The 15,557-nt window shown below is 45.7% G+C and overlaps 1 protein-coding gene across 1 annotated transcript; it reads right to left on the bottom strand.

The window, feature by feature from the left end:
• Positions 1–10,828: 10,828 nt before the first annotated feature.
• LOC128430252 (uncharacterized protein C1orf100) lies at positions 10,829–14,262 on the bottom strand. The gene is made up of 4 exons (XM_053416279.1): positions 14,058–14,262; positions 12,924–13,900; positions 12,700–12,783; positions 10,829–12,294 (listed from the first exon to the last, which is right to left on the bottom strand). The coding sequence occupies exons 2-4, from the start codon at positions 13,004–13,006 to the stop codon at positions 12,081–12,083; spliced, it is 381 nt and encodes a 126-aa protein (XP_053272254.1). The 5' UTR covers positions 13,007–13,900; positions 14,058–14,262; the 3' UTR covers positions 10,829–12,080.
• Positions 14,263–15,557: the final 1,295 nt, after the last annotated feature.

Here is a 15,557-nt window from a genome sequence, read left to right as displayed (position 1 = left end):
GTCCATCTAGGTTAATTGGTTTTAAAAAAATCATGCATGTACATTTTAAAAACAGCAAATCACAAAATGCAGTTATCAAGCTGTGGGACTCACATGAGGTCGATCAAGGTCTCCAGCAGACAGTCGATGTCATCGCTGATGTCGCTGTCGAGCAGGTCTGCGGAGACAAGGCGACACTTCACCGGGTGAAGACACACAACCGGGTGAAGACACACAATTTTTCGGAAGTCGGAAATTCAACCACACGAAACTCACCCGTGCAGCTTTTACTGCATTTGTTGAGAGATGGAGTTTCTCCGTCGCTGCAGATCACGTGATCGCTGAGCTGGAAGATCCCGTACAGCTTCCAGGTCGAGCTGCCCACCTTCTTCTCCCCCACCGCACTGGTGTTGAATCCAGAGGTCAGATTCACGTAGCAGACGACTGGTGGGGGGGGGGGGGCAGAGACCACTTAGTCAAAGTTCTCCTTGATTTAAACAGCGGAGGACATTCGTGGTCCCCAGGGGATAATTCCTCATGATTTTATGACTCAGTAACCTGTCTTCATGGCTACTAAATAACTCAAAATAACATAAAATATGTAAAATAAGAATAAGTAATACAATCAAATATAATACAAATAAAATATTCACATAAAATATGAATTCTAGACTAAATTAAAATATATGAGTGAGTAGAAAGATGAGGTTTCTAACTCGTGAGCGACGTGAAACTGGAAGATTCAAACATCTGAGGATGAAGAACCAACCTGAGAGAATCAGATGTTGTTGCATCATGTTCTCGACAGGTTGATTCAGTTTATTAATATTGGACAAATCACGTGTCATTAACGACACACAGTTTATTGTTATCGCTCCAAGGCAGTCAAAACACCTTGATCCCCCCCCTCTGGTGTTCTTATCCAATATTTCTTTATATTTCAATTTAGCCAAGAAATAACATAACACACATCAACACCTGTAATATTAATGTAGAAGTATTGGATTACGTTAAAATAATATTTCAGCTTCTGATGTGCTGGGAACAAGCAGCTCTTACTTTTGGCCTGTATGTCCAGGCTTTCTCCCAGATCCTTATTTCCCAGTTTGTCGATCGCCTCTCCCAGTTGCTCCTTCAGTTGACACTTTGGTGACAGTTTGGTGCATTGGGCCAGACCACAGCCGACCAGCAGGAAGACCAGCAGCTCCTTCATCTTCACTCTTCTGTCGTCTCTGAGAGGACGCCCGGTGTGTGTGTGTGTGTGTTTGTGTGTGTGTGTCTGCAGCACATCACAGAGGGACCGGTGTCTTTTGTGGTGCTGGGATAAAGGCCGCTCCCCTGGCGCCGGGAACCTCACCTCACCTGGGTTCAGGTTTCAGGACCGTGAGGAGGTCGAGAGGCTGGAGGCAGGAAGATGATCCGTCCCCCTGAAAACATCTCGTCTCATTTCCAGGAGACGCCTCGGTCCCGGTGAAAAGAGACGGAGACACGTCACCAGCACACAGTTATGATTCCAGAGGATCTGGTGTCAGCACAGTGAGACACAGAGGAAATCAATATGTGTGTTTTCATTGTGTGTGTGTACTCGTTTGTGTTTCCTCTTCAGGACCTTGTGGATGTGTGTGTGTGTGTGTGTGTGTGTGTGTGTGTGTGTGTGTGTGTGTGTGTCTGTGTGTGTCTGTGTGTGTGTGAGGCCAGTGGCTATCGTGTTAAAGCCAACACAATAAGAAGCAGAGCAGGAAACAGGAAGATGAAAGCTGAGCTGGAGAAAACATCCTTTTTATTCACGTTTAATACAAAAACTGTGTCAGAGATTGAAAGATGAGAAGAAACCGAGATAAAAAAAAGGTTCTTGTCTTCGCAGAAATGCAAAATACATAAAGTTTAGATGCTGCTGAATAAATATTGTGTAGTGCCCGTTGTAAAGTATTCTAAACTGAGCTGATTGTCATCCCAAGTCCAGACCTGCAGGTGGACTCAGTCCTCAGAACCTGAAGTAAAGACCTGCTGCTGGACTCCTCAGAACCTGAAGTCTAGACCTGCTGCTGGACTCAGTCCTCCGAACCTGAAGTAAAGACCTGCTGCTGGACTCAGTCCTCCGAACCTGAAGTAAAGACCTGCTGCTGGACTCAGTCCTCAGAACCTGAAGTAAAGACCTGCTGCTGAACTCCTCAGAACCTGAAGTAAAGACCTGCTGCTGGACTCCTCAGAACCTGAAGTAAAGACCTGCTGCTGGACTCAGTCCTCAGAACCTGAAGTAAAGACCTGCTGCTGGACTCCTCAGAACCTGAAGTCTAGACCTGCTGCTGGACTCAGTCCTCCGAACCTGAAGTAAAGACCTGCTGCTGGACTCAGTCCTCCGAACCTGAAGTAAAGACCTGCTGCTGGACTCAGTCCTCAGAACCTGAAGTAAAGACCTGCTGCTGGACTCCTCAGAACCTGAAGTCTAGACCTGCTGCTGGACTCAGTCCTCCGAACCTGAAGTAAAGACCTGCTGCTGGACTCAGTCCTCCGAACCTGAAGTAAAGACCTGCTGCTGGACTCAGTCCTCAGAACCTGAAGTAAAGACCTGCTGCTGGACTCAGTCCTCAGAACCTGAAGTAAAGACCTGCAGGTGGACTCAGTCCTCAGAACCTGAAGTAAAGACCTGCTGCTGGACTCCTCAGAACCTGAAGTAAAGACCTGCTGCTGGACTCAGTCCTCCGAACCTGAAGTAAAGACCTGCTGCTGGACTCAGTCCTCAGAACCTGAAGTACAGACCTGCAGCTGGACTCAGTCCTCAGAACCTGAAGTAAAGACCTGCTGCTGAACTCCTCAGAACCTGAAGTAAAGACCTGCTGCTGGACTCCTCAGAACCTGAACTGAAGACCTGCTGCTGGACCCAGTCCTCAGAACCTGAAGTAAAGACCTGCTGCTGAACTCCTCAGAACCTGAAGTAAAGACCTGCTGCTGGACTCCTCAGAACCTGAAGTAAAGACCTGCTGCTGGACTCAGTCCTCAGAACCTGAAGTAAAGACCTGCTGCTGGACTCCTCAGAACCTGAAGTACAGACCTGCAGCTGGACTCAGTCCTCAGAACCTGAAGTAAAGACCTGCTGCTGGACTCCTCAGAACCTGAAGTAAAGACCTGCAGCTGGACTCCTCAGAACCTGAAGTAAAGACCTGCAGCTGGACTCAGTCCTCAGAACCTGAAGTAAACACCTGCAGCTGGACTCCTCAGAACCTGAAGTACAGACCTGCTGCTGGACTCAGTCCTCAGAACCTGAAGTAAAGACCTGCTGCTGGACTCAGTCCTCAGAACCTGAAGTAAAGACCTGCAGCTGGACTCCTCAGAACCTGAAGCAAACACCTGCAGCTGGACTCCTTAGAACCTTGGGTCAAGACCTGCTGGTGGACTCAGCCCCCAGAACCTTAAGTCTAGACCTTCTGCTGGACTCAGTCCTCAGAACCTGAAGTAAAGACCTGCTGCTGGACTCCTCAGAACCTGAAGTAAGACCTGCTGCTGGACTCCTCAGAACCTGAAGTAAACACCTGCTGCTGGACTCAGTCCTCAGAACCTGAAGTAAAGACCTGCTGCTGGACTCCTCAGAACCTGAAGTCCAGACCTGCTGCTGGACTCCTCAGAACCTGAAATAAAGATCTGCTGCTGGACTCCCCAGAACCTTAAGTCTAGACCTGCTGCTGGACTCCTCAGAACCTGAAGTCCAGACCTGCTGCTGGACTCCTCAGAACCTGATCTAGGAGCAGCTGTTGTGGATGTTCTGATGAGTTCTGTGTTCTGTATCAGTTCAAACACTCGTCAGTGATGGAAACGTCTCAAACAGAGTGAGAGATGTTTATTGAAGCTGTTTGAACAAAACCAACAGATGAGGTTCTCACAAACATCTGGTCCCACTGCTGAGACACATCATCACTTTAACTTAACACTGAGAAATTAATTGATTGATGAAAGTTAAAAGTAGAAGAAGAAGTAGATCTTGTGTAAAGAGCAGGAGCTGAATGGTTGTTGGTTTGAATCCTCCACCGACGGCTGCTCATTCACATTCCTTGAAGAAGTTGTAGGATCTGAATCCACGGCATCTGCGAGAAGCTTTCCTCACCAACCTCCTGTAGAGACAGATTGTCAGCAACACACACATGTTTACATTTTTATATCATTTTACATTTATTACACTTCAGCTTTGTTATGGTTCATTCTTATGTTTGTCCAAGATGGACGACGCAACAGCCATAGATATATATATAAAGGCTAGATGTCTCGGCCAATGGAGTTAAACGTCCGCACATGGCGGCCATCTTGCCACAGGCGGCTCGCTCACCCATAACATTGTGATGTAATGGAACATGTACTTTTTAAATAAACATAACTTGTTAAATTTTCAACCGATTTTTAAACGGTTTGGTTCTCTATAAACGTCAGAGATGTAGTTATGACACTGCATACTTATTAATAATTATGTTATGTTCAGAAAAATTGAATAATGTTCTTAAATAGGTACAAGATTTCCCTTTACAAATATACATCAAGAATTATTTTATTTTATATTCTTTAAAAAGTACATGTACCACTACCAACACAATGTTATGGGTGAGCAAACCTCCTGACGCAAGATGGCCGCCATGTGCGGACTTTCAACTCCATTGGCCGAGACATCTAGCCTTTATATATATATCTAGGCAACAGCTCCCAAAAACAGTGAAGCCAAAATGTCCCGGTTGACCCCTAGTGGCTGGTTGCAGTAGAGATCATAAACCCTTGTCCTCCATGTTAGTAGATGAGACACAGATCTCAGTAAAAATAATTTACAGATCTCTGTAAAAATGGGCGGAGACACTCTCTATTGACAGGCTGGGATCTGAACCTACCGCCAGAGACCAGACGAGACCAGGCACTCGATGTCGTCCTGGAGGTCGTCATCGGTGAAAGCTTCAGGGGACAACGAGTCACAGTTATTGATTTGCAGAATGTTTCATTCCTGTAATGACCGAGGAAGACTCTTTTCTCTGTGATGAAGACTCACCTGCGCAGTTCGTGTGGCACCTGTTCCTGGACGGACGGTAGCCGGAATCACAGAAGACGATGTCCGACAGCTGGAACAGTCCATAGAGCCCGAAGGACCGACGAAGGGCTCTCTTCCTACGAGCTCCACCTGCCTCAGCGTCCACCTCATCCTCGTCCCCTTTTTGTCCGTCTTCCTCCTCAGTGTCCTCATTACCCATCATGCCGATGTCTTCCTCCTCAGCGTCCACCTCATCCTCGTCCCCTTTTTGTCCATCTTCCTCCTCAGTGTCCTCATTACCCATCATGCCGATGTCTTCCTCCTCAGCGTCCACCTCATCCTCGTCCCCTTTTTGTCCGTCTTCCTCCTCAGTGTCCTCATTACCCATCATGCCGATGTCTTCCTCCTCAGCGTCCACCTCATCCTCGTCCCCTTTTTGTCCATCTTCCTCCTCAGTGTCCTCATTACCCATCATGCCGATGTCTTCCTCCTCAGCGTCCACCTCATCCTCGTCCCCTTTTTGTCCATCTTCCTCCTCAGTGTCCTCATTACCCATCATGCCGATGTCTTCCTCCTCAGCGTCCACCTCATCCTCGTCCCCTTTTTGGCCGTCTTCCTCCTCAGTGTCCTCATTACCCATCATGCCGATGTCTTCCTCGTCAGCGTCCACCTCATCCTCGTCCCCTTTTTGTCCGTCTTCCTCCTCAGTGTCCTCATTACCCATCATGCCGATGTCTTCCTCCTCAGCGTCCACCTCATCCTCGTCCCCTTTTTGTCCGTCTTCCTCCTCAGTGTCCTCATTACCCATCATGCCGATGTCCTCCTCGTCAGCGTCCACCTCATCCTCGTCCCCTTTTTGTCCGTCTTCCTCCTCAGTGTCCTCATTACCCATCATGCCGATGTCTTCCTCCTCAGCGTCCACCTCATCCTCGTCCCCTTTTTGGCCGTCTTCCTCCTCAGTGTCCTCATTACCCATCATGCCGATGTCCTCCTCGTCAGCGTCCACCTCATCCTCGTCCCCTTTTTGTCCGTCTTCCTCCTCAGTGTCCTCATTACCCATCATGCCGATGTCTTCCTCCTCAGCGTCCACCTCATCCTCGTCCCCTTTTTGGCCGTCTTCCTCCTCAGTGTCCTCATTACCCATCATGCCGATGTCCTCCTCGTCAGCGTCCACCTCATCCTCGTCCCCTTTTTGTCCGTCTTCCTCCTCAGTTTCCTCATTACCCATCATGCTACTGTCTTCCTCCTCAGTGTCCTCATTACCCATCATGCTACTGTCTTCCTCCTCAGTGTCCTCATTACCCATCATGCTACTGTCTTCCTCCTCGTCGTCTCTCATCGCTGTCTCGAGACTCTCTGACGAGTCCACCGCCCGCTTTGTTGTGGAGATGACCGTTGCTTTGGTTGGTTCTACTGGTTTGGTTGGTCTGGTTGTTTGGACTGGTTTGGTTGGTTCTACTGGTTTGGTTGGTTTGGTTGGTTCTACTGGTTTGGTCGGTTCTACTGGTTTGGTTGGTCTGGTTGTTTGGACTGGTTTGGTTGGTTCTACTGGTTTGGTTGGTTTGGTTGGTTCGACTGGTTTGGTTGGTTCTACTGGTTTGGTTGGTCTGGTTGTTTGGACTGGTCTGGTTGGTTTGGTTGGTTCTACTGGTTTGGTTGGTTGGACTGGTTTGGTTGGTCTGGTTGTTTGGACTGGTTTAGTTGGTTCTACTGGTTTGGTTGGTTTGGTTGGTTCTACTGGTTTGGTTGGTTTGGTTGGTTCTACTGGTTTGGTTGGTCTGGTTGTTTGGACTGGTTTGGTTGGTTCTACTGGTTTGGTTGGTTTGGTTGGTTCTACTGGTTTGGTTGGTTCTACTGGTTTGGTTGGTCTGGTTGTTTGGACTGGTCTGGTTGGTTTGGTTGGTTCTACTGGTTTGGTTGGTTGGACTGGTTTGGTTGGTCTGGTTGTTTGGACTGGTTTAGTTGGTTCTAATGGTTTGGTTGGTTTGGTTGGTTCTACTGGTTTGGTTGGTCTGGTTGTTTGGACTGGTCTGGTTGGTTTGGTTGGTTCTACTGGTTTGGTTGGTCTGGTTGTTTGGACTGGTTTGGTTGGTTTGGTTGGTTGGACTGGTTTGGTTGGTTTGGTTGGTTGGACTGGTTTGGTTGGTCTGGTTGGTTGGACTGGTTTGGTTGGTCTGGTTGTTTGGACTGGTTTGGTTGGTTTGGTTGGTTGGACTGGTTTGGTTGGTCTGGTTGGTTGGACTGGTTTGGTTGGTCTGGTTGTTTGGACTGGTTTGGTTGGTTTGGTTGGTTGGACTGGTTTGGTTGGTCTGGTTGTTTGGAGTGGTTTGGTTGGTCTGGTTGTTTGGACTGGTTTGGTTGGTCTGGTTGGTTGGACTGGTTTGGTTGGTCTGGTTGTTTGGACTGGTTTGGTTGGTCTGGTTGGTTGGACTGGTTTGGTTGGTCTGGTTGTTTGGACTGGTTTGGTTGGTCTGGTTGTTTGGACTGGTTTGGTTGGTTTGGTTGGTTGGACTGGTTTGGTTGGTCTGGTTGGTGGTTTGACTGGGGTAGTGGTGCGTCTGGCGAACACCCTGACCAGAGCCGTGTCCAGACGCGATCTCCTGGCCGCTTCACAGACGACTGCAGCCAATCAAACGACAGGAAGCAAAGAGAGATGGAATTGGTTTCCAGATACTAGTGCATGTACATTTGTGACTTTTGGATTATTACAAATTAAAAGTTGGCCCCTGGTTTATGGACAAACTCATGAGACACTACAACAGGAGGCTTGAAGTGTGGGGGGGCTGAGGAGGCTGCAGCTCCTCCCACTGGTGGGAGGCAGCAACAACGAGGGAAAAGAGTTTTCAAAACCAAACTCTCATTGAATAAACCCTTTTGATATTTGTTTAAATATTTGATTTAGTTTCAGACCTGACCTGAACGGATTGTGGAGTTTTGTTGGCAGTGGGTCTAAAGATTTCCTCTGAGGCTCTAAAGCCAAGTTAGCAGATTGTTTTGCTTTTCTAAAACTGGTACAAAATATTGTTGGTCATTACATTTAATAGGAATAATCATTATGTAAGGTGAGGATTAAGGTTAAGATTCCTTTATTGGTAATAGAACCATAAAGCTTGTTTCATAGACCTGAGCTCGGCCCTGCAGCCAGACTCAAACTGACGTTCAAGGCTTTTTCCCATCTGCATCTTTTTTGTGGTAAATGTTTTAACTTAAAATCTATATTTAATCCCATTTGGTTTTAATCGATCACGTCTTTGGCGTCATTGTCTTTACCTCTTTAGTCACTTTGCATTCTTTATGGTTATCTGATTGCATGTGTTTTCATTTAGCCCCTCTCCTTTGCCCTCTCGTCCTGTGGTCTTCTTTAACCCCTTGTGTTTAGAGCGATACTTTATCCACGTTGAACAGCTGAACCTCACCTATGGCCATGATCCTCTCCTTGTGGTGTTGAAGCCGTCTGGGCAGCACCAGCACCTCGTCCAGCTGCTCCTTCAGCTCACACTTGTCGACGGTGCGGCCCTCGGACAGACTGGGCACCATGAGGGCCACAGCCACCACCACCATCAGTCCCAGCTTCATATCAGCTCTGTAAGCATTGGGGGGGGGGGGGGGGGGGGGGGGGGGGGTATATTAGTGGTCGTGTCACCTCATGGGCCTCAACCGATGCAACCATGTCTTTTATCAGATGTAGTTTCCAACTTGGCTATACTAGCCCCATGCAAAGACTTTAGCACTACATATTCTTATATATTTATATATTTTTTTTTTCTGTTGTTTTTATAGATATATATTTTATTGTACTATCCACTCCAGCAGCACAAGAACACTTTCCTACTGGACAGTGACACACTCACATCATTGCATTGCATTCCTGTATCTGTAAAAATGTTCTCCGGATGTGATTTATGTGATTTATGTGATTTATGTATGTCAGTGATGTGTTAAGTGTACAAGCTACTGGATGATCCAAATTTCCCACGGGATTAATAAAGTATCCATCTATCTATCTATCTATCTAACAGGGTTCAGCTCACAGTAAACAGGGCCCTCTAGTGGTGAGAGCGCGTTAAAGCCGCAGGTGAAACCTCAGATAATCACTCTTCGTCAGTCACAGAAAAAACACGTCACACTTTACACAAAACACAGAATCACTTCAACTTAACATCGTCATTTACAAGCACTTTATACATTACATCTTAATATACACGTTATCTTGTTTTATATACTGTATTTGTTTTATATATTGTTATACAATGCACAGATTGTTTTACAAACTCTTCTATTTGATACTTTCATCTGTATTTTGTATTTATATTTATTTATATTCTCTTGGTTTTAAAATTTCTATTCTTGGCTGGAGCGACTGTAACTAAACATAATTTCTGCCCTGGCATCAATTCAGTATTTCTGATTCTGATTCTGAATATAAACATTTAATAAACAGTTTAAATCAAACTGTAATGTAGTTATAAGCGGATCTAGATACACAGATAATGTTTATGTAGTTTATGTAGTTTTTATAGTGCACAATATTTGTCAAATATACAGCTTATTTTTTAGAAAAGTTTTTATGAAAGTGAAAAGGCAGAGAACAAATGGATTCGTCTTAAGCCATCACCAAATATCTAGAAATCGAGATGTTTTTGAGGATATGCATTTGAAAAATATATTCACAGAAACCCGCTTAAAGAACTCTAATATTATTCTTAAGGTCTTAATTATCTACACACAACTATTTACACAATGAAATGTATGTCCCAATCAGATTTGCGAAACAACCTGATTCTGTCAAACATTTAAACACATAATTTAATTTAACTTAAATAAAAACGACGTAAATTTCAAACATCTGAAGGACGAGTTGAAACAAAAGATTTCAAAGTGTCTCACCACTTTGTCGTTCTTCAGTCCTCAAGGTTTTCTCTCCTGGGAGTTTGTCCCCTGATGCTCGTCAGAGTGTGGAGACGAGGGACGAGGGACGGAGGTTATAGGGACGACCTCCAGTGGACCAGCCGGTTTGACTGCTCTCACTGAGTCAACGTGAGAAACACAATCTATGTATATCTATCTAACTATGCACAAAGTTTGTGATGAACTGAGTAACCAGCAGAGTGACTCCATCGGGGGTCAAACTTCACACTCTTATTCTCACAGGTGTCAGATTATAAAGTTTTCCTCCTTACATAAAACAACAATGTGTGAATAAGCAACAAGTGACATGTGTGAATATGGATTCATCAGGATTTTGATGAGACTCGTGAGAAATGACGACACAAACACGTCTGGAGCCTCTAATTGTTTGGCCTTTTTACAGAAGAGAATAAGACTGTGAAAAGGTGTTTTCTATGTTGTGTTATGATGTGTTGTGTTGTGTTATGCATATGCAAGCAGCAGGTAGAATAAGACTTTTGAACAGATGAATAAACAGTTTTTGTGTGTGTTCTGAGACGATGAGCGGCTCCAGGTCAGAGGTCAGCGAGCGACTGGTTTGTCAGGGTTATTTTCAGCTGTGTCACAATCACAATCCATCACAGGCCCTGGAAACACCATCGTTCACCATCACGGTGTCGGGGGGGCTGATCCCAGCAGAGCGCAGGGAAACTCCGGTTTCACAGGTTCTAGATGACGCAACGTTCGGTTGAAGAACAGCAGGTTTGAAACTCACATTCTTCTCATAAAGTAAACCACTTCTCCTCTTTAATAGAAGGATGTCAACACAAGTCATCAGGAATCTGTTGTGTGAGCTACACAACACATCAGGAACATGAGAAACTATTACCTGAGACAAAATTATAGATTTTATTAGTTAGGGACAGTGGTGATGGATCCACAGAGTTTTTAAAAGGCATCGAAGTAAAATGGAATAAATAAAATGACTTGTCATATAATATCTACCTATGACAGATACATATACAGTTTATACATCGACAAAATCTGTTGAGCAAACCCATGATTAAAACACTGCATCCATTAAGAAGATAAGATAAGTTACGATAATCCTTTAATAGTCCCACAGTCGTACAGCAGCAAGAGTAAGTAACATGCAATACTTCAGTGGAAGGGATATTCCAACTATTGAAATATGAATCAATCAATTCCATCTCCTGTGAGAAGAACTGACTGAGAGTCACAAACTGTCTCAACCAGCTGCAGGTGAAGCTGAAGCGTTAGCAATTTGTGTGTCAGGATTCTTGTTCTGCCCCCTGAGCCACTAACGCCACACTCAACACTCATATACTTATAATAACTTTACAAAAGTAAAAGTGTGAAAGTCGTTCACGAGACAGATAACAGCAGAAGGAATCTGGTTCCTCTGGTTCCACCTGCTGAAGAATCGTATATCAGCTCCTCCCTTTTTTAAAGTTGTGTTTATTCATGTTTTAAATTCCTAACTTGTCAAATAGCTGAATGTGAAGGATTCATGATAACTTGTATTTGACAGTAAATCGTTAACACAACGTCCTGAGGAGGGACAGGACGCCTGTTCAGCAGAAAGTCTTTCCAGCTGGAGATGAACCAGTCAGAGCTCAGACCTGTGGACCCGTGTGTTTCCCCTTCAGTCCCATCCTAACCACACGCTATGCACATGTGTGACACGGAAACAGGTTTTGCAGCTGTTACAGGAACGACCTGTTCACTTGTTCAAAAACCAGAAACTAAAAAGCTGATGAAATTCTCTGAAGGTGAAGAAAAGGTTTCCAGTGCTTCCCTCCTGATCTCCTCTAACTTAGGATCCTCTGAACCTTCCTTTGTTTAAGGAAATAAGATCGTCCCACAATTCCTTGCAGCAGCAACAATAACAATAACTTTATTTGTGTATTGACGTCTTTCTGTTCCAACAGGATCTCAGAGTCTCCTTTCCTTCACCTCGTGATGTTTCTCCATGGAGGTGAAAGAAGAGACCACAGTCCACATCTTGTCTTTGTGACATTCATGTTCTGCAGTAGCGTCATTTCGCCCCAAGTTGGCGCTGTTATCTACAGGGTCCATCGAGTCCTGACAGGTGATGTCTTCTGGTCTCTTGAGCTTGTGATTCGTTTATGTAAAATGATTCTTCCTCTGGAAGGAGGTCAGAAGCAGACAGATGCCATGTTGCACTTCATCTTCACCTGAAACTATTGTGGGAGTGGTGTTGAGCGTCAGTGAGGAGAGAGAGGGACTGAGGACCGAAGTCCTCCTGGTAGGTCGTCTGAAGGGGGCGCTGTTTGGGGACAGCTGGACTGAGGACAGTCAGTGGTCTGAGGGTCTGGATGTCAAAACTCTGCTGGTGCTGATGGTTTGGAGACTTGTCACGAGACTTTCCAGTGTGAAGACGATACCTGGAACACGGGGACAAACATTAATACGATATTTTATTTTCATGATAATTACTTTATGTTTTCACCTCTGTCTGTTTGTCTGTGAGCAGGATTACTCAAAACCCAGGTGACGGATGGTGGAAGGAAAAGCTCTGAGTCAGGAGAGAACTCTGAGTCAGGACACTTTCACCTCTGTCCTCAGCATTTAGGAATAGGACATGTCTTCCACTGATATCTGTGAGTGAGTAATCTGGTGCAGCTCTAGAGAAGCTGAATCATGTGACTGTGCAGCTGCATGTGAAACATCTGCAGATTCCAGACTCGTATCGACCTTCCCACCTTGTGACTTGCTGGTAGAAAACAGGAAGAAGATACTGAAGACACATTACAGGTTTTGAATGTTCTGGATCAGAGCTCTTTTCTTACCCACAGTCCTTTGCGTGGACGGTGTGGACTCGGCCCAGCTGCCCTGGATATAACCCCCGAGCGTCTCTGCCCTGACGCGATGTCCTGCAGGGACAAGAACACAAGGTGAGATGTCCCTCTGGATTATTCTCAGCAAGTCGCAGGTAGAGCGTCGTCCTCTTTGACTTCTATCTGCGTTTCTTCATTGTGTTACTGGAGGAGAAGATCTGAGCTCTGTCACTCACTGGGGTTTGAACTGGTTTGATCCGTGTGCGTCTCCAGACTCTCTGAACTCATGCAGCCTCACAGCGACTCCAGATCCTGCCATCACTGACCGCTGCAGTCCGAGTCACAACCAGACCTGGTCCAGAGAGGATCTAGAGCCAGAGAGGATCCAGAGCCAGAGAGGATCCAGACGGAGAGAGGATCTAGAGCCAGAGAGGATCCAGAGCCAGAGAGGATCCAGAGCCAGAGAGGATCCAGACAGAGAGAGGATCCAGACGGAGAGAGGATCCAGAGCCAGAGAGGATCCAGAGCCAGAGAGGATCCAGACGGAGAGAGGATCTAGAGCCAGAGAGGATCCAGACAGAGAGGATCCAGACGGAGAGAGGATCCAGACGGAGAGAGGATCCAGAGCCAGAGAGGATCCAGAGCCAGAGAGGATCCAGTCGGAGAGAGGATCCAGAGCCAGAGAGGATCCAGAGCCAGAGAGGATCCAGAGCCAGAGGGAATTCAGACCCTGAGAGAGGATCCAGAAACAGAGAAGATCAAGACAGAGAGGATCCAGAGCCAGAGGGAATTCAGACCCAGAGAGAGGATCCAGAGCCAGAGAGGATCCAGACAGAGAGGATCCAGAGCCAGAGGGAATTCAGACCCTGAGAGAGGATCCAGAGCCAGAGAGGATCCAGAGCCAGAGAGGATCCAGACGGAGAGAGGATCCAGAGCCAGAGAGGATCCAGAGCCAGAGGGAATTCAGACCCAGAGAGAGGATCCAGAGCCAGAGAGGATCCAGACAGAGAGGATCCAGAGCCAGAGGGAATTCAGACCCAGAGAGAGGATCCAGAGCCAGAGAGGATCCAGACAGAGATGATCCAGAGCCAGAGAGGATCCAGAGCCAGAGAGAATCCAGAGCCAGAGATAATCCAGACCAAGAGAGAATCCGGAGCCAGAGAGGATCCAGACTCTGGAGGATCCAGCCAGGATCCAGAAAGAATAACAGATCCTGTGGATTAACACAGATGCTGATTAAACCTTTAATATTTTTCTGATCACTACATTAAGCAGTCAGAAGTTTTACATTTTATTTCACAAATGAAATTGACTTTGCTCAGTTGTCCTCATGTCTACATCATGTCTGCAGATAGTGTTTGATACTGTACCTGCAGATGAGTCACATGTCCCCTCTGCTGACCTGGAGTCAGTCTTGAGTCCTGTTGTAGAAACTTGCTCTCGAGTCTTTTTGAATAAATGTGTTTGATTCTCTCCACCTGCACTAATCTTATGGACGTCCTCGTCACATGTGTCCACCACATGATCTGTGCAGGACACATTGAGGACAGAGAAACTGGACACTGAGACGACAGAGGGAACTGACACCGGTAACCAGGATCTCTCTTCCTCTTTCCTCCTCAGTTCACTTCAGTTCAAATGGATGCATCAGGACTGAGTGAAGACTGACATCAACTGACAGACCTCCACAACATCATCTCACTTCAATTAAATTCCCTTTTAGTTATTCTACCCTGGCTGATGTTAAAATATCCACTTTGTATCTGTGAGCTTTATTTAAAATATTTTTAGAAATATCATTTTAGGCCTGATGATGGCAGAGCTACAGCTAACCTCAGAACAACAAGGTGCACACATCGACTGATTCTACTACTGATAATAACAATCATCATAATAATAATATGTATATATAATAATCCATTTCAGCTGTTCATAATAAATACCAAAAATGATACGAATAAAATCATGAAATGTGTGTGGAGATTGGAAAGATATTTTCTGAGCACAGATGATAAACAGAACTTTAATGATTCTTACTTCACATTTTACTGTTACTGCAAAAGAAAAGTAAGAAATCTACATTTGTTGATACAATGAACCACAACGAGCGTCTTTTATCATTATGAGTGATGTGATCGTTATGATTTGTGAATGAAGACGAGTGTGTCTCATTTTAATAATGTTGTATTTGTTGGATTGTGGATTTAACTTCTGCTTGTTTTGTTATTTTTTTAAACGATATCCATAAATTGATCAATGATGATTAATATAAGTGATTAATGTAAAGAAGCAGCAGCAGCAGTCCCATGTCGGTCGGCCTGCAGCCAGACTGGGACCAGGATCCTCAAACAAAGCATCCATTCACAGGAGGGAGGGAGGGAGGGAGGGAGGTGGGAGGGTGTTGGGGTGGGGTGGGGGTTTCATTTTGTTAAACCTAAATAACAGTTAATAAAATGTTCTATTGTCTGAGTTCATCTTCAACGTCAGGATAAATATGAAGAGCAGGTTTGTGCTGCGATCAGACAGAAGTAAATTATAATTAAACTGAGACAGAGAGAGGGGGGGGGGCAGAGAGAGAAAATGACAGGGGGGGGGCAGAGACAGAGAGAGAGGTAATGAGAAGGGGGGCAGAGACACAGAGAGAGAGAATGAGAGGGGGGGGGGGGGGCAGAGAGAGAATGAGAGAGGGGGGGCTGAGAGAGAGAGAAAGAGAGACATAGACAGAGAGCGAGGGGGGGAAGAGAGAGAGAGAGAGGGATGGAGATACCGATAGCGAGGGGGGCAGAGAAAGAGAGAGAGGGATGGAGATACAGATAGAGTGAGGGGGGCAGAGAAAGAGAAAGGAGAGAGAGAGGGGGGAGGCACAGAAA

Source organism: Pleuronectes platessa, chromosome 3 (genome assembly GCF_947347685.1).
Source record: "Pleuronectes platessa chromosome 3, fPlePla1.1, whole genome shotgun sequence".
Lineage (NCBI taxonomy): Eukaryota > Metazoa > Chordata > Actinopteri > Pleuronectiformes > Pleuronectidae > Pleuronectes > Pleuronectes platessa.
This window is presented reverse-complemented; position numbering and strand designations above follow the sequence as displayed.